The sequence below is a fragment of the Centrocercus urophasianus genome, unplaced genomic scaffold (genome assembly GCF_019232065.1).
Source record: "Centrocercus urophasianus isolate 14NV4802_14NV808 unplaced genomic scaffold, USGS_Curo_1.0 seq_14, whole genome shotgun sequence".
Taxonomy (NCBI): domain Eukaryota; kingdom Metazoa; phylum Chordata; class Aves; order Galliformes; family Phasianidae; genus Centrocercus; species Centrocercus urophasianus.
In genome coordinates this window covers 20,971,893-20,989,467 of record NW_024884586.1, presented here as the reverse complement: position 1 = coordinate 20,989,467, position 17,575 = coordinate 20,971,893, and the positions used below count along the sequence as shown (strand labels likewise).

Below are 17,575 nucleotides of genomic sequence, written 5' to 3'. Positions count from 1 at the left end.
AAATAGCAAAGGGCCAGTAGGAGGTATTATTATTTAGAATATTTTTTCTAATATCTTCAAATTTCTCTTGGACGAAGATGGTTAGCTGTCACGGAATGGCCATGCAAAATTAGGGGATGTTTTTAACTGCTTTTGTTCTTTAGCAGCTTGAAATATAAATGCTCGACACGCTTCTGATTTCTGATCAGCACTACCATTGAACATCTTGGAAAGCTAGTGCCATGACTATACTGACTGAGAGGAGAATGTAAGAATTGCTGTATTGAGATAAGTAGTCTCTATAATTTGCTATCATTCTCTTTCTGGTTAATTTTGTGTTTCAGTGAAGGCTTCTAGAATAAACCTTTGAGTAAATCACTTGCCTAACCATCCATTTTAGCGATATTTTCAGCTGCCTTTAGCTAGAGTCTGTGGTGTGTTTCTGGGTATGTATAAGGGAAGAAAAGGAGGAGCAAGGAAGAAAAGGCTGAGGAGATGGAAACATTTTCTTCAATACTTCAGCTGTCCCAAAGAAAAGAGAGCAGAGCAGCAGTACTCCCAACACTGTTGTTAATAGCACCTCCCAGCAAGGCTTTGGTCCTTGTACTGTGTCTCGGCCTTGTATCTATTAACATCTGTGTGGCAGTGTACCTGATGGAAGTGAGGAAGTTGGGAAGATTTGCAGAATTTGTTGTATCCATCTTGGTAGTGGAGGTGGATAGGACTTTCTTGTTACTGAGATAGCAGAAGTGAAAGCAGTCTAAGTTGGAATTTCCTGCATCCCTTCAGGATGAACCAGCCAGCAGATTGTTGAGCATTGCAGAATTAGCGACTCTTCTGCTTCCTTCTAAAAGAAAATACCTATATTACATGTACATTACATTACATATACATCTGTATCTCACACAAGCAGTATTTGAAATCCAGGTGTTCTGCTTTCCATTTAGTGTGGATGAGAAGGAGAGGTTCTCCAGAAACAGCCTTTGTTTTGGAGCATTTACATTTTGTGTAATATGCGTAAATATTAATTAAGCTAGGGATCAGAGTACTTGACTGAGATACCATATGTCTCCAGATGTTTTGCCAGTGAATTTTTCTGTGTTAGGCAGAACGTTGTTAAGAGGGATTGCTAATGCTTTTATCCCAGTCCACCTTCTGAATGATGACTAGATCTCTTTCTTACTGGGGTGAGATGCAGGTTGAAATACTCTCAGCCAAAGGCAGGAATAAAAATGTGAACATGCTGTAACATCTAGACTGTTAAGTAGGAGAAAAACTGTTTGTACATTTACTAATTAAGCCTTTTGCTTTTTTTTGTGAATCATAAAAACCCATAATTCATTTTTTTAAATTTTTTTTTAATTTTTTAAGGTAAAGAGAACATCTAGATCAACACAATATTTTGTTTGCTGTGGCAGGATGACAAAAATATTTTATGTTTGTTTGGTTTGAATTGATTTCCACCTTTTCCAAGTGTGTGCACCCATGCGCGCGCACACACACACACGCACACACACACACACACACACACACGCACACACACAGCCCCCAAACTAAGCCTATTATTTAGCACTTGCCTTTGTAATGTGTCGTTTATATTTAATGCTGCCAGGACAGGAAGAGATACAGATGGGACCTTTGCATTGGCCAATCCCCAACCAGGATGGGTAGGATTACCTTTTCATACTACTTCTTAAGTTTCAAACTTGTACTCCTCCTCTCAATAAACTCCAGCCTAGAACAATCCAAATGATTTTTTTTTAATAGTTTTTACTCTAGGGAAGCACTTGATAGTTAATCTAGCTTCCAAGTATATGAATCTGATGGTAGCCTGTTTGGGAGCACCCCATCTCCACTGAAGAATCCATGGTTGTTCCTCATTTCCAAAGTTGGGTTATCTCCAAATTCATTTGTGCTACTTAGTGATTTGGTTTTGATTAGCAAGAGATTCCAGCCTATATCCAGCTTACTCTGACAACCTTTAAGAAAACCACAGAGTGATGTAATGAGCTCATGCATGGAAAAATAAACAGCTCTAGAGAAAGCTGCAGTAGCAGCCTCAAGTAAATATTCTGTAGTCACAGGGGTTTTGAACATGACGTTATTGAAGAGGAAGAATGAGTAATACATTAAGGTTAGCAGCTGAAGACAGGTTTGTGTGTGCCTAGTTTAAAAAAAAAAAAATAATAGTAGCTGTTTATTTCAAAATCTTGCTTGTTGAATGGGAGCCAACTCCACATGGCCTGTTCTATTCAGCTCTGGTACTCAGGCATCATGCAAGCATCTTATGTGAGCTTTCTGCTGTTTGAAGCTCTTAGAAGACAGGGTTGTAAGTGTAAAAGAGCTTTGAAAACAAGAGTGGTGGTATTTACCTTCCTTTTTTTTTCCAATTGCATTCACGTGGTGTCCAAACTTCAGAGTTTATCAAAGAGAGAAATAGCTTGCAAGATGTATGTCTGTACGTACTCCTGCAAGAAGAAGCAGCGAATATGCCAGCCACCCCAAAGGAAGCCTGTGTACTTTCAGGTGGGGCGTGACAATGTAGTTCATCTCCAAAACTTTGCACAGTGAGGTGGAATGTGGTTAAATTAGGTGTATTATCAGGACTCGGGTTCTGTTGTTTGTCTGCTTTATCTCATTTTTTTCCCCCCCACTTACAGGAGAGGAAAACAAAAAGTGAGAAAACCCCACAGAAGCTCCCTCCAGTACTCATCTAAGAAATGATACCATTTTCCTACATGACTTTCCTAATGATCGGGGTAGTGGTTGCTCGCAGAAGTATACTCATGTTTCCTTGCTAGGCACATGGGATCTTGCTAGGTACGTTAACAAGGAGTCTGCTTTTAAGCCACCTACTTTGAGAACTGATGCAATTCCTCCCATGTCAGATTGTCGCATGAGGCCAACCAGCATCTATCAAGGCAGGGTCTACTGATTTGCCCTTAAGAAAGAAAATGGCAGTTTTGGTGGAATACACCAAAAAGTAGGCAAAAATTTGTTTGATTTGTTAGTAGGCTTTTTATTTTTAGTAGTGAGGACTAAGTTCAAGGAGCTTGAAAACTCCTATATTATTTTCCAGAATGAGGAGAGACTGTACCTGTTCCTATTGAATGTATTGTTATTTGGAGTTGAAACAAATTTCCTTGTGCCTTGGAAACTTGGAGCAGCACAGAGACCGGGGAGCTGGAGATGGATTCAGATGAGACTCCTGAAAAACAAAGCACTGTTTCAAGGGGGCAGTTTCTCACCTGTGCTTATCCCTTTCTGTCTTCTCAGCCACATTCCTTAGCTGTCCTGTCTTGGCACACTGCACTCCCCACCTCATTATTTAAAGATATGTGAGACCATGGGCTTCTGTTTCTCCTCCTGCTACTTTTCTGCTACTTTCTGCTTCTGCTAAACTGGTTGTGTTTAGTTCCAACCTCTCTCCCTGCCATTGTGTTAATGTTACTATCTGAATGTCTATCACAGGACTGCAGGCTCTTCCCCACAGTCTGTGACTGCTTAGTGTCAGGCTAGCAAATGGAGGAATCAAAAGGTGATCTCATTTGAACAGAAAACAGATTGAGAAAGGGAGGTGGATTGGCACAAATATGATCTAGTGACATCTGAATAAAACGTTACAGTAACATTGGAACCGGAGCATTTTGGTATGGGGACACGGCATCCTCACGTGGACCGCAGCCCTGCTTGCTGAATGTTTTGGTACCTGCCTCTGCTCTGGGCTTAACACCTAGGAGCACTGTCTTTTGAACTTTCCCATAGCTGTCAGACATGATGTCTAGAACAAGAGTTCATGAAAAGGAATCATGAGCCTGAAAGATGTTGTGTTTCCTACTGTTTGCAAGCTCCTCCTGCATCTTGAGTTGGTGCTTCCCAATATAGTCCTCCTCTGAGTTGGGCTAACATCTGTCATTTTACTGTCCCACCTGTCAGAAATACTTATCTTCAAACCTTGATGGTGTTCCTCTCTTCCCCTCCTTCCTTTTAATGAGGGTTTTGTTTGTTAGTGGTCTGGAGGGTGGTTGGTTTTGTTTAGGAATTCATTTTAATTTAGTTTCTGTAAATGAAGCAAGATAGGAGAAGCTGATATTGATTATTACACAAAAACTTACTAATTCCTTTCAGTTTGCACTGCAAATTGCTGTGCTCTTCTCTGCTGAGTTAGTGCTTCCTTGGAAGACATAATGCGCAGTATTGTTTTTCCCTTGCTCTATCCCTCCTTTCCTTCTTGCTTCATCTGTGGTTCAACCACTGCTCTGTATGGCTGCATGGGGAATCTTTGTCTTTTTCTCCCTCTTGGAAGTCCTGAGGAGGTCTGATTCATCATACCCAAGTGTGATTCTCCCACAGTCTCAGTGGGACAGGTGTGGTGAAGAAGGAAGTAGGTAGGGGAAAGCAGGACCAGGACCCTTTCCAGACAGCCAGCAAACAAAGTCATAAATAACATGCCACTGGGGACCAGTTAATCTGCTCTATGAAAAGGTGCAAAGTATACAAGTGGGAAAAATAACATTGTATAATAAGCGGCATGCAACCATAGGTGTTAAACCATATGCAGCTAGACAAATAAATGGAGCTCCCCCTGAGTGCTGTGTGATAAATCATTCCCAAAGAATTCAGTCACACTCCCCTCCATATCCCCCAAAGAAAGAAAACAAATTGCTCTAGACATGGAGTCATGACTGCTACAGCTGCCAGTTAAGGAGAGTGGATAGGGAGCAGTGGGAGGGGGGGCAGTAGGTGTCAAAGATGTAAGAAGCCAAGGTAAAATAAAATGAAATAAAAAAGCAAAAAAAACCCAAAACAAAACAAAACAAAAAAAAACCCCAAATCCCCAACAAATGCATTTTAGGTTAAATTAATAAGAATTTGGAGGGGAAAAGGAAAGGAAATAGATTGCAGCACCAGGCACTGCCAAAACCTATAGTGACAAATGGAGAGAGGATAGGTCAACTTTATAGAGTTTGTTTTGCTTTTTAGTGGGAGCTGATTCATACTAAAGGAATTACATTCATTTACTGAGGCAAGTTCTTCACTGTATATACTAACACAGACTTGTGCTTGGATCTGCACTTCAGGCATCCATTTGAGCATCCAGTGATGCCTGCTGATAGACTACATGTATTGACACTGACATACCTTCTTGCTTTTCTTGGAATGTTCCTGTCAACTTCAAGGGAAAGATTATAGCATTTCTGAAGAGCCATAGATAAGGAGAAGTGGTAATAACGGTTGGTCCTGAGCTCCTACATTCCCTTTTGAAAAGCGTAGATTTACTAGGCCTCTCCCAAAACCAAAAGCTCTGCTAAGGTTTGGCAATTATGAAATTGAGGACCCACATGGTTTGCAAGAAGCCAACTGAATGAAAAATTGGTTCAGTGGTACACTCCAATGTACCACTTGGAGTGTACCACTTGGAGTGTACCACTTCTGCTGGCGCCAACATTGTACAAGGAAGCTGTGGGTATCACCTAAAAGAGCTATGAAAGACCAGAACTATGTATCAGAACCATTGGAAAGCCCTATCTGTCCTGTGAAAGCTTCCTTCTTTTGCTGTCATTTTAGGATGGAAGAGATATTCTAGAATTCAGTGGAGCTTAGAGGTGGAGTGAGTAGACCAAGGGAAGATGGAAAATGTGCAAGGTCCTGCAGGACCATCCTTGTAGAGGAGCAGTGTAGAACATTTGAGGTAAATGCCAGCTGTGTTCTCTTTCACCAGCCTCATGTTAACAGAACTGTTGTGTTCAGAACATGTTATGTTCTAAGAGTGCTGTGTGTATTTCTGTATGGAGACAATGAATAAAAGCTGTTATCCTTATGTTCCTTTCCTCTTTGTGATCCTCACGTTTTTGCATTTTTCCAGGCCATCATAATAAGGTGGTCAATGGAGATCAGTGAGTACATTTTGTGGTACAACTCAGAGGTGTCTTAGCTGTATGTTTTCAGGCTTTTGAAAGGCATGTAAATAGTAGGAAAGGTCTCCTGGTGGAATATCCCAAGGGTTGTCTGTGAATAGTTAGGAAAGAGGGATGTGCACAGAACCCACCCTCACAGCCAAGGAAGAGGTGGAACTGTGTGTTTAAAAATCAAAGCAGCCTTCAATCTCTTGGAGCACATGAGAGAGGAGGATGTAAGTTGGCACATGAATGGAAGGGTGTTTTTCTTGTTTCATCTTTTGTAATGCAGGGAAACATGATCCTGCTGACATTGTCATTTTCCTGCCTTCTCTTGTTCTCACTGAACAAGCTCTGATAGCACAAAGCTGCAGTAGCTCTCTCTGCAGTTGGGACCCTCAGATTGCATGGTGTAAGGCTATGTAATGTCAGCAAAATCCTTCTGGGAAAAATACTGACTTCAGAGATAGTATCACCCTGTAGTCTTTCCCTTGCCTTTCAAACCGGACTGTGGAAAGGAGCTGACACAGATGTGGTGGGCGTTGTTTCTTTGTCAAATATCTGAGTTCCGTACACTATTGTCATTGAGTTTCTAAACCCTGACCATTTTGCCTGGCTTGAGACAGGTGTCCAGCAGTGAGTGCTAGTGCTCCTGTTGGAGGCAGTTCCCTTTGCCTCTTAGTCAAGTGCTAAATGCTGCTGGAGGAAGCTGTTGTGTCATTACATGAAGAGTCTCATCACACTGCAATCTTTCTCTCCCCTCTCCTACTGTCTAGCAGTAGCATAAAAGAGGAATGGTACTCTAATTAGGTAGCCCAACCCGAAATATTTCTTACCTGCCTGTGACAGTTTTCAAAAGCTTTCTGTTTGGTGTCCTATAATTAATTATACACTTACAATACCGTAAAAATGCTGTGTATAGACGAGCCAGCAGGGGTAGGCAAACTCTCCAGGAATTGCTCTGGTAGTTGTTCCAAGTACTATTAAAAACAGGTGTGGAAGTGAAAAATAGTTTCCCAGTAATGTTAAGGCTCCAGTGGAAACACCTATGGCTTCTCATTTTATTGAAAAGCGTTTCTCAGCATGGAAAGAGTGTAGCAAGAAAGGAGAGTAGGGAAAATGAATGACTGTTCAAAGACAGGTGGCTTATCTCAAAGTTAGGTATGCCACAAGCTTGCAGCGCTTAGAAGTGATGTGAAATAAAAAAGAGCAGTTGCAAGAGGAAAGCCATGGACTCTGGGTAGCTTCCTCACAAAGTCACAAAAGCAGCATCTGAGGTTGAAAGTATTTCTACTACTAAGGAGCTGTCCTGATGTAAAGAACCAAACAATGCTCCATTTTGGTGCTAAACTTTCTCTGCTCATGCTGGAAGCTGTTGTCATGAAGGTACTGCACGGCTACAGCTGTCATGCTGTACGTGGCGGACAGATGCATTAGGAAGATCAGATCCCAAAGGCTGGAAACTTAAACCAGCTCAAATCTCTTGAAGGCTTCAGGCTGTGTTTGCAAGGAGGATGCCTCAATTATATAGGATCTGCTGGAGCTTATCAGCCCACAAGAGGACAGCAGAAAAAAACAGGAGGTTTGTTCCTCCTCAGTTCAGCTCAGGGTCCTATCCAGCTAACTGCAGCTCTAATGTACAACCTGTGCCCGAAACGGGGACAGCAATTGCTCTGGCTCTTCCAATGCGCAAATTGCTGGGGTGTTTTTATATCACTTCTCTAAGTAGACTGTTTGCTATTTGAAATACCCATGGGGAAGAAAAAAAATGATCTATGACCATCTCTTTTTTAAAATATAACAGCTTTTAAGTCTCAGAAGACTGAATGTCATCCCTAGACTAAACAAATGGAATTCTTTCAGCATTTTCTCATAGATCAAGTTTCCTAGACCTCTGCCTGTTCCCTTTGCTCTCTCCTGCACTCTTGCCAAATGGCATACCTCTCTCTCTAAGGGCACTGCCCAGAGCTGGACACTGTGCTGATTTAAGGGCTCATAAGTCATCAGTGCCTGTTTCTCATATATGAGGTCCCTGTCACTACGGCCCACAACTAATTGCGTTGTTTGCAGCATCACAAAGTTGAAGACCTTTTTTCTTTTTTTTGTGGTCTATCTAAACTCCTGATGATATTTTTCCAGGTGTTATCTTGTCAGTAGTTTTTTTTTCCGTGCATTGGATTTTTCTCTGTGGGTTGTTATGCTTTATATTTGTAAGTTGTGGTTGTACTGATTGCGAACCATTTGTCAAGATGACTTCGAATTTTTTCCTGAATTTTCATCTGCAAAATGGATGCTGTGTTCCACAAGCCAAACTGATCACTTACAAGAATTGATGCAAGACACATCTGATGATCGCTTTCAGTACAGAAAAAATGTTTCACAGAGAGCTTCATTCTACTGGAGCACATTTTTGTTAACCTGCAGCACTGGGCAACAGTCTCACAGTGACTGTGTGTAGTGCCCATTTCCCTGTTTGCTTATGAGAATGACACAACTTATAATATGCTCTAATGAACTAGGATTTAATCAGAGCTCTGTTTAATGCATTGTTTATGGTCACACAAATGATATAACTTTTTTTTTTTTTTTTTTTTTGCCAGGACAATGTACTATAGCCATAAAAAAATAGTACTGTCCTCCTTCCATGCTTCTGCTAGTGTGCCTAGTCCTGGAGCTAGGACTATGAGACTGGCTGCTTGCCAGACAGCATGGTGGTAAGATTCCAAACCCTGTCTTAAAGAGAGTTAAGGGTTGCTGGGACAGGTAGCTTTCATCTGCCATGCATTGAGCTTTAATTCTGTGTGGTTAGGAAACTCTGGAGCAGGCTCCCTTCCTACCTGGGCTGTATGTAATGCCCACAGGTTCTGCACGTTGTCCATTTAAAGGCAGCTTCTACCTTCATCAGGTTCACTCTGATCCATGAGGCAGGCTTTGCTCCTTCAGCTCTTCCTCATCATTTCAAGCTTGAGGTAGATATGAATAAATTTCTCACCACATTGCATTGCAAAGTGCAGGGCGGCTTTAGTGCTGTGAGCAGAATGAAAATGGCATGGGTGGGATGTGTTCCTGAATAGCTAAAGTTTAACGAGCCACTTGGAACAATGCATTTGTAAAATTATAAGCCACCTGTTGAAGCTTCTCATTGTACTTGTTCAGCACTGGAACAAGTAATAACCTCTGTTTCTTCTGTAGTTTATGCCTTGAGAAATGAATGTGAGTGAGTCCCAGGGTAAAGCAAGGACTGCTAAACTGGTGCAGTATGGGAGCACCTGCAAGGTTTGGTTTTTTTCTTTACTTTTACATTAGCCAGAATACTCTGAAAAGACCACAATCCCAGACAGAACAGGGTGGAGTGGGTAGCAGTACTGATGACTAACAGAGGTGAGGAGAGATTTATGCTGTCCCTGTGAGCCATGTTTGTTCAGCTGGCATTGTGCTCCTAGTAAACACAGAAGGGGTTGTTTCTCTTCCTCCACCCATATCCCTGCTCTGGGGATAGGCAGCTGGTGCCTATTCATTGCCTTACTATGGAAGTTCTGCCAGCCTTTGTGAATGTGAGTACCAAAGGCTTTTCCAATTCTCTTTCCCCTCCAAAGTGGAAGGGATGCTGATTTGGGCTGCTCTTTTAACATGTGCTGAACTTTCCCTTAGGAGTGAGAATGTGCTTTCTGCCTGTGGCTTCTGTATGCTCCATATTTGGGCTGAGGCACCTGTCCTAGAGTGGCCTCAAGCCCTGTTTACATTACAGCTCGCTTATGCAACATGAATGCACTTTAATGCTGGTACAGAGGATATGCTAAAATAAACCATTCAAGGTTCCTCTTCTCCACCAGAGCAATGCAACAAGCAGCTAATCCAAAACAAAAATCAAGCCCATTTGAATTAAGCTTCCCTGAGAGACTGGCAAATGCTTTCTTTCACCAGGAGGAGAACAGAGGCAAAAAGACACTTAGTCCTTGCTTTTGGATTGGTACAGGATGTGAATAGGAACTTGGCACTAGATATCCCTAGTGCTGCCTTTTATTCTGTACTACACTAGTTCCTGATGCGGGAGGGACTCAAAGTTGAACAAAAGAAATTTGGGAGAGATATGTGTGTGATTTTTTTGAAGCCGTATTTTGAAGTCAGGTCTCTACTGCAGTGTTAACAATAGGGGCTGGTCAAGAATCTTTCAGTAAAAGACCTTTTCCTCCCCTTCTGATGAATGCTCCTTCATGAAAACTGAAGCTTTTTGTGGGAACTCCATGGGAAAAGTTTCTCTGGTCCAGATGGAATTTCTGGTCAAAAGAAGAGAGAGAGGAAAAGGGATGTAGGTCTGCCCTGTTTGTGGAGTAGCCAGGAGCTCTGAGTTAGATTATTCACAGACATTCATTAGGGGTGGAGAGAAGCACGGAGGGAGATTACACCCTCTATTTTGTCTCAGTTGGAAGGAGGACTCCTGTCTCTTGAGGATGATGTAGGGATCTCTCCAAGGTAGTTGGTTCCAGTGTCGCAGCTACTCTCTCTCTCTCTTTTTTTTTTTTTTTTTTTAATAAGAATACATTGAGTACAGATGATCAATATTCAAAAAATAACTGTGGTTGAGTGGTGAATCTTCCTTGTGTCCCATCCTAACCATCTCCAGTGTCTTGCAGCCCTGGGATCAGAGTTTGGTCTTTTGCCTCTGCCAGCAATGAGCTCAGGCAGCTGGGAGCTGCCTGGACTCAGAGCAGTGCTTCAACTGCAGCCAGCCCTGCAGGCTGAGCATGAGAGCTGTCAAGCACAAGCCTTTGGTTCAGTACTGCTAGACACCCTCCCTTCTAACTCTGTAAGGTAAACAAGCACCCCATCCCTTTAATGAGCATCTCGTTTATTAGACAGACAGATGAGTCCCTTACCTCATCCATCATTTTTATTTTTATTGTGCAGACACTAGATATATTCTTGAATGTGTCTACTTAAGGGACCAGGCCTGAGAGACCTTTTTATGAATCTGACCATGTATTTCTCTGAATGCCATTACTGGGAGAAAACAATGTGTAAATAACTGAGACTACAGATGTCCAACCTTTGCTTTCCTGCAGTAGCTTGTGGCTTCAGAAATGCTACTTTTACTCGTGTTTCAAGGAGTGTTAGAAGAAGCCAAGAGTAAGAAGCAGCAGCAAATCAGCATTTTAGAGCTGAACAGTTAAAGTAAAATGGTTATTTCTCTCTTTTGTGATTCTCTCTTTCGTGCATGTATGTATTCCCTATCTTTATTTCACTGTCATTGGATTTGTTGTAAGGTGGATTTATGTCACTCAAAGGTTTTGTAGCCCAGCATGAGCAAGCTGGTGAGTGCTGACGACTGATGGCTGTCATAAGTCAGAGCAGGGACGAAAGGAAAAAAGGGAATGCGACAGTGCCTTTAAAAAAAAAAAAAAAAAAAAAAAAAAAAAGTAATGTTGTTGTTGGTCCTGGGAAGGCTGTTTGTCTCACACTGACTTGCTGTCTTAAATGTTACTCTCTCTGTTTAAGGTAGAGACGGAAAGAAAGCCTTTTCTCTGTATCTTTCTGTGTCTACAACCATTAACTCAAACAGGGCGTAAGTACCCTGCACGTGCAACAAAGATATGCTGCTTAGTGAGATGGCATTTTAATTTCATACCTGGCATTAAACCTGGCTTGGCCGTAGGCCTTCCTTATCCTCCATAAACTTGGCCTTGGAAACAACAAAGTTTCCAGTAAGCAGTCTGACTGGAATGGGCTGACTTCAGTGTGTGGAGCCAGGGTAGCATTTGATGGTTCCTTTATTACCAGTGAGGCTGTCTTTAGGGTGACAATGTGTGTGGTTCATGCCAGGTCCCATGCTGAGGAAGCTGATGGTATGGATTTCCCAGCTGATTTTGCTGGCTGTTGGAATATACCCTTGCTATTAATACTCGTGTTTGTTTTTAAGGGAATTAAGTGCTGTTAGAGTGATAGCTTGGAGGAAAGGGCCTCTCCAGGGGCTAGTGCTAGTTAATTCTGTCTTCTGCCTGTTAGATATATGGCACCAAAGGAACTTTCCACAAGGCTGTTGTCAGATCCACCGTTTAATGTCACTGTATTTGCTGTTTTGATCCCCTCTGGCTTAGGGAAGATAGAGTAGATCTGGAAAAAGTTCAGAGAAGGAGCAACTAGGTCAGCTGGGACTCTTCTGCATGTAAAAGAGATGAAGCAGGAATCCATAAAGCAATGAGAGGCAGGGAGGGAGAGACTGCAACTGGTTGTTCACTGTCTCATCCTTCAGAAGAGCCAGGGTCGGCAAACAAAACTGGTTGGAGCCAGGTTTAAATCAGACCAAAGTATGTGCTGTGTTCCACACACAATATGCAGTCGAGCCAAAAACGAGCTGCGGGGTGTCATAGTCAGTAAAAGTTTATGAGGAGGGATGTGGCAAACTCGTAGAAGCAAGAAATTATAGCTACTTTCTAAAAGCAAAGTCCCTCTCTGCAAGTTTCCGATGCATGAGTGGTTGAGACTGGAAGAATATATGCGAGAAATAACTATATGCTTGTCCTGTTTCTCTGTTACCCTCTTAAGTGTCTGCTTTTGGCTAGTGTTGTAGATGAGATAGTGACAAGTTGGGCCCTTGGTTTGCCACAGCATGGCTGTTTTGTGTTCTTCAGGGTGCGGTGGAATAGATGAAACTTTCTAAGTAGTGATTACTTCCGTATGCGTGCTAGCAAAGAGAAAAATCTGATCTCTTTGCTACTTCAGCTGTGATGGCATGATTGCTAGCAATGGACCACTGGAAACTGATGACAGTGATGGGTTTTGCATTGTTATATCAGTTTGATGTCAGCTGAAGAATACCAGCAAGATGCATTGCATTTAGCCTTTGAACACCTTTCAAAAGGGAGTACTTGACAATTATTTCTGTGTTCTGGAAGATAATGCCTTGGCTTCCATTCCCACACATTTATTTTAATACGCACAGACAAATTCTTGCTATTTTTATGGCATAGAACAAACATGGTATGTTTAAGTTCATGCATTTATTCTCTGTGTAGTTTACTGGAAATATAGCTCACTGGAAATACATATATAGTATAAGGTACTAACTTATTAAAAGAGACTTCTTTCTTTCCTTTTTCTTTATTCATTTCAATAAAAGTGACACATTTTGTCCCAACACATACACACAAAATGTTGATATTTTTATCCAGAACCATTTTTAGCGCTAGTTGTGCAAGACTCAAAGGGCTTGAGAGATGTTAGTTTCAGTGCGTGCTCTCAAGAAGTTTTGGGATTTAGATAGAAGAATTCCTGGAATCTGGATCTATTCAGTAGGAGGTGTTTTTGTTTTGTTCTGCTTATTACACAAAATGATGACAATCAAAGTGAACACTCCTCCTCAGCAGCAAACCGAGGTGCAAATTGCCGTCAGGCAGCCCGCAGACGCGGGGCCCTGTGCTCTGAGTGCTTTGCTGGGGAGCCTGCAGCCCTCTGCTCAATGCGTTCTCTGTCCAGGCACAGCTTGGGAACAGTCACGGGGCCTTTTTTTCAGATGTGAAATCTGTCAGCAAAATGAAGTCAGCTTAAATATCAGCTGAGGCTTGAGCTCCCTTTCAGTATTTGTTGACTTTATCCCCCTCCTGCTCCTTCCTGATCAAGTTTCTCTCTGCTTGAGTCAGACTTGCCAACACTTAGAAGTTTTTAGTCTGTGTTTCAGGTTGTACGGATTTGTGTGTGACAGAGCTGAGGTGCCCTTTATATTCCTGACAGACTGAGGAGAGAGGGAGACCACTCTGGGTCTTTGAGACTCCTTGTGTTAGCTGCTACAATTCAGTCTGGTACCCAGATCACGGTGCGCTCAGGCGGTGCTGTGCAGAACTGCTGCCATTTGTGTGTGACACCTGCTGCCTGTCCTGGTGTTTGTGGCCAAGATATAAGATGAAGCCGAGGGAGTGCAGACAGGCAGGCAAAATACAGGGAGACAGTGAGTGTTGCTGGGTCTGTGCTCAGCCTGTCCTGGGGTAGGATGCTTAGATAATGCAGAGGAACAACTGCAGGTTTGGAATGAACCCCTGGCATCACTGCCTGGCAGTGCTGAAGCATTTTGTGTATCGAGAGCAGGAGATAGCTCCTGGCGTTGGCTTATTTCAAATTAAAAACAAACAAACAAAAAACAAACAACAACAAAAACCAGAATAAACCAGAAGAGAAGAAGAAAGCTAGGGAAGGATAGAACTGTTACCACTTCTGGCTTTCATCACTCTCTTAATGATTAAAGTCAGCGGTTGTCTTTTTCTTCTTCTTTTTCTTCTTCTTTTTCTTCTTCTTTTTCTTCTTCTTATTCTTTTCCCTTTGCCCTTTGTCCTTTGCCCTTTTCTTTTTTTACCCTAGATTTCGTGTGTTTCAATCTTGTGGTCATAAGCATTGACTTCTTTCTCCTATATGCATGTTTTTTTCCTCTCTCTGATATCTTCCCTGCTTTCCAAAGGTGAAGTTCTTTTCCTTCTCCTTAAATGACCAGAATGTTTGCAGATTTCTTATTGAGAGCTTCTGGCTGCTGAGGAACAGATTGTAATGTTCTGTGAAATATTATCCCATGTACTTGATAAAGTGATGTTAAAATATAACTTCCTTCTTCTCTTGGGCACATGCAGCTCTATGTCATTTAACAGCCTTCAAGGATGCTAAATGAGACAGAAGAATGCACTGCGTTTTGGATAAATAGGTGGTGGGAGCAGAGCTTGGCTATTGGCACCTTTGTGTAACTGAAAGCCATGAGTCATAAGTGAGGACCTCCAAGTATGCAAAAATATCACCTGCAAAAACCTTTCCCAGGGGCTGCAATTTCTTGCTCTTCCTGGTTTGCTGGACATGCATCAAACAGCCTCTAGAATCCATAATCTTGTAACATAGTCTCTGACTGTATGAAGTTCTCAGCCCTGGAATCTCTCATTATCTACGGTGTAGGCATACTGGTGTTTATTGGGCAGAAAGCACACTAAGGTCTGCTGTGGAGGAAACTCCTGACCTGCTGAGCTGAGGAAGGTGATCTTTATTTGGCCTTTTTTCACTATACACCTCCATCTCCTTCCTGTCTTCCAGAGAAAGTTCACTCCTGCGACCAGGAAAGACAGAGTGCCCTGGAGGAGGCCAGGCAGAACCCTCGTGAGGGCATCGTCATCCCCGAGTGTGCTCCAGGAGGGCTCTACAAACCAGTGCAATGTCATCAGTCCACCGGGTACTGCTGGTGTGTCCTGGTGGACACTGGACGCCCCCTGCCCGGTACTTCCACTCGGTAAGAGCTGTAAGCCTGGTGGGATCCCTGCCTGGGGGAGATGAGCCATGAAAAATAGTATTGCTGTACCAGATAAGTTAGTACTTCTTGGGCAGCGTGCTCTAAGCTACCTTCCCTAGAGCTAGCGATGTGATGTACCATATTGAGTGTCCTCTGTAGGAGTTGATACACACCAACTGCTTTTCTCTCAAAGAACTATTATATAAAACTGCCTTTTTTTTTTTTTTTTTTTTTTTTTTTCTGGCATGCAGCTTTCTGGTGGTAGCAGGCACCAGTCCTTTGCTCAAAATACAGGCCCGTGTTATGAGGGGTAGAAACAGAAGTGTCTGTGTTGAGTTATCCTCTGCTTTATGTTTCCATCCTGCAGCCACTTAGATTCTGGCCAGAACAGACTTAGAGCATTTCCCAGTTGCACATTGATAGATTTTAAGCAAAAGGTAAATTTAGCTTTTCAGCTGCCTTGGATCTTAAAATTACCTTTGGAATATTTTATCATTTGGGAACCGGAAACAAATTGTGGTTCTGGAAAGCTACAAAAACAGTCCGGTAGGGTCAGGAATTTAAAACTCTGCACAGCACAGTGATCCTGCAGAACATGGGCAGTTTTGAAAAAAAGCTCAATCTGCACCCACAAGAGTTGGAAGAGGGCCTTTTGCTGTCTGTGGGTTTAAGCTGCTCCTGGGTTTCACAGCATGTTCCCACTCCTCTCTCTACTTGCTACTGCTGCTGCTGGCTGTCCATAAGCAGACACATGAATGAGAACAGTGTTTCTGCTGCAGGTTTATTTTTTCCCCTGTTGTGAGCAGATAAGATGACCCCTTAGCAACTATCTGATGACACTGAAGCCATATCACATAGTTTAGCATCTTCTATTCTTTTCCAGCTATGAGACTCCAGTATGTGAAAGTGATGCCAGATCGAAGAGTACAGAAATTGATGATCCATTCAAGGACAGAGAACTTCCAGGTTGGTAAAGAGAGCCCATCTTTGCTTATCTCACCTTGGGACTCTCAAGAGGCCTACAGTGTTGTTGAGGGGATTTTCCTCAACTATGCTTATTTTACCGAGGGTTTTATTCTGTTATTTTGGGTAACTGGAAGAGCCTGGGAGGCTGCTTTATTGCCTGTCTGCCTTTCTTTGGAAACATGGCTGAGATAGAATTGCTGGGAAAAAAAACACCTGGGTGCCTGCATGTACCCTGGCTGAAGAATGAGCTCAGCTTCAAAACCTTTCTTCAAAGCTTGGCCAGGACAGGATCCTTCCCATATAGCAGGGCTTTTTAGTAGCTTGATGGTCTGATGAGCAATGATGATAATTGTCAGTGGATCAACTGGCTCCCTGGCACTGCAGGACTGTATTCCTGGTGCACTAAGGTCACTTATCTCATGCTGCTTACTTGGCTGGTCTGGATTCCTCACTTTCTACCTGAGACCCACTTTATCTCCCATTGCTGGTTGTTTTCTGTTCCTTTCCCCTCTTAACAACATGACAAGCCATAATTTCCTATTTGTTTGCTTTGTTACTGCTAGGAAGAGATGCTGGGAATAGGTGTCTGAGCAACTGTTAAAAATATTATACACACATGCTCTGTTTTTAACTTCCCTCTGCCTTTGTAAGGTGCAGAGGGAAGGGCCTTCACTGAGAGATCAGCCATTGCTCTTCTGAGAGGGGAAAGACTCCCAAAAACAGAAGCTACAGCCAGTCCTTTCTACAGTGAGGGAGAAGTAGAGACCAGAAACTCCACAGAAAAAGCTGGTAGCAATGAATCTGCTTCACTTTTTTCTGGCCCTTCCTAGGGCTAACATGAAGTGAGTTTTCTGTGAACAAGTTAGCAAAGAAAATGAGATTTGCCTTTTGCATCTCTTGATTCTCCTGCCAGCTCCTGACCTTGGGCTCCATAGCTCTCTTCTTAGCAGCTCTGCCCCCAGCACAGCTCTCTACTACGCAGCTGCTCATTTTTACAAGACATGTAAAAATTTCTTATCTGCCTTCCTCTTACATTTGAATGAAATTGGCCAATTGGTTCAAGTATTACTTTGATGGGTGAGAGATCACCCCATTTAGTGAATCAGCTAAATGATTGCATTAAGGCTCATTTCCTTGGGAAATCATTGTAAAACAGAACAACCTGACTTCCTTTCTTCTCCCTGCTATTTTCCCTTTGCTTTTTCTTCTTCTTGCATTTATTCTCTGTCTCTGCAGAACTCAGAGAAAACCCTTTGCCTTTGGACTCCTTAGAGTTTCTTTCTGATCTCTCAGGATGACAGAATGGTTTCTTTTTCCTTCTTCTGCACTACAGCTTCAAGTAGATGAGGGGATGGGAACTACATGAGGCCCAAGAGGACGTATGTAGGATGCTCTGTTGCATCAGACTCCAGGAGAGTTCTCCTCTCAGCTCAGGCCACTTCTTTGTACCTTAGTGAACTTTCAGCTCTGTTTGGATGTG

At 42.6% G+C, this 17,575-nt stretch overlaps 1 protein-coding gene across 6 annotated transcripts in view; it reads left to right on the top strand.

Annotated features, from left to right (window-relative positions):
* The window catches only part of SMOC1 (SPARC related modular calcium binding 1), a 163,333-nt gene that overhangs the window by 124,262 nt on the left and 21,496 nt on the right, over positions 1-17,575 (top strand). For all 6 annotated transcript variants that reach the window (XM_042813562.1, XM_042813561.1, XM_042813566.1 and 3 more), the window contains 2 exons: positions 14,937-15,129; positions 16,013-16,095. In XM_042813562.1, the coding sequence (XP_042669496.1) occupies positions 14,937-15,129; positions 16,013-16,095 (276 nt within the window). The remainder of the gene's footprint in view (positions 1-14,936; positions 15,130-16,012; positions 16,096-17,575) is intronic.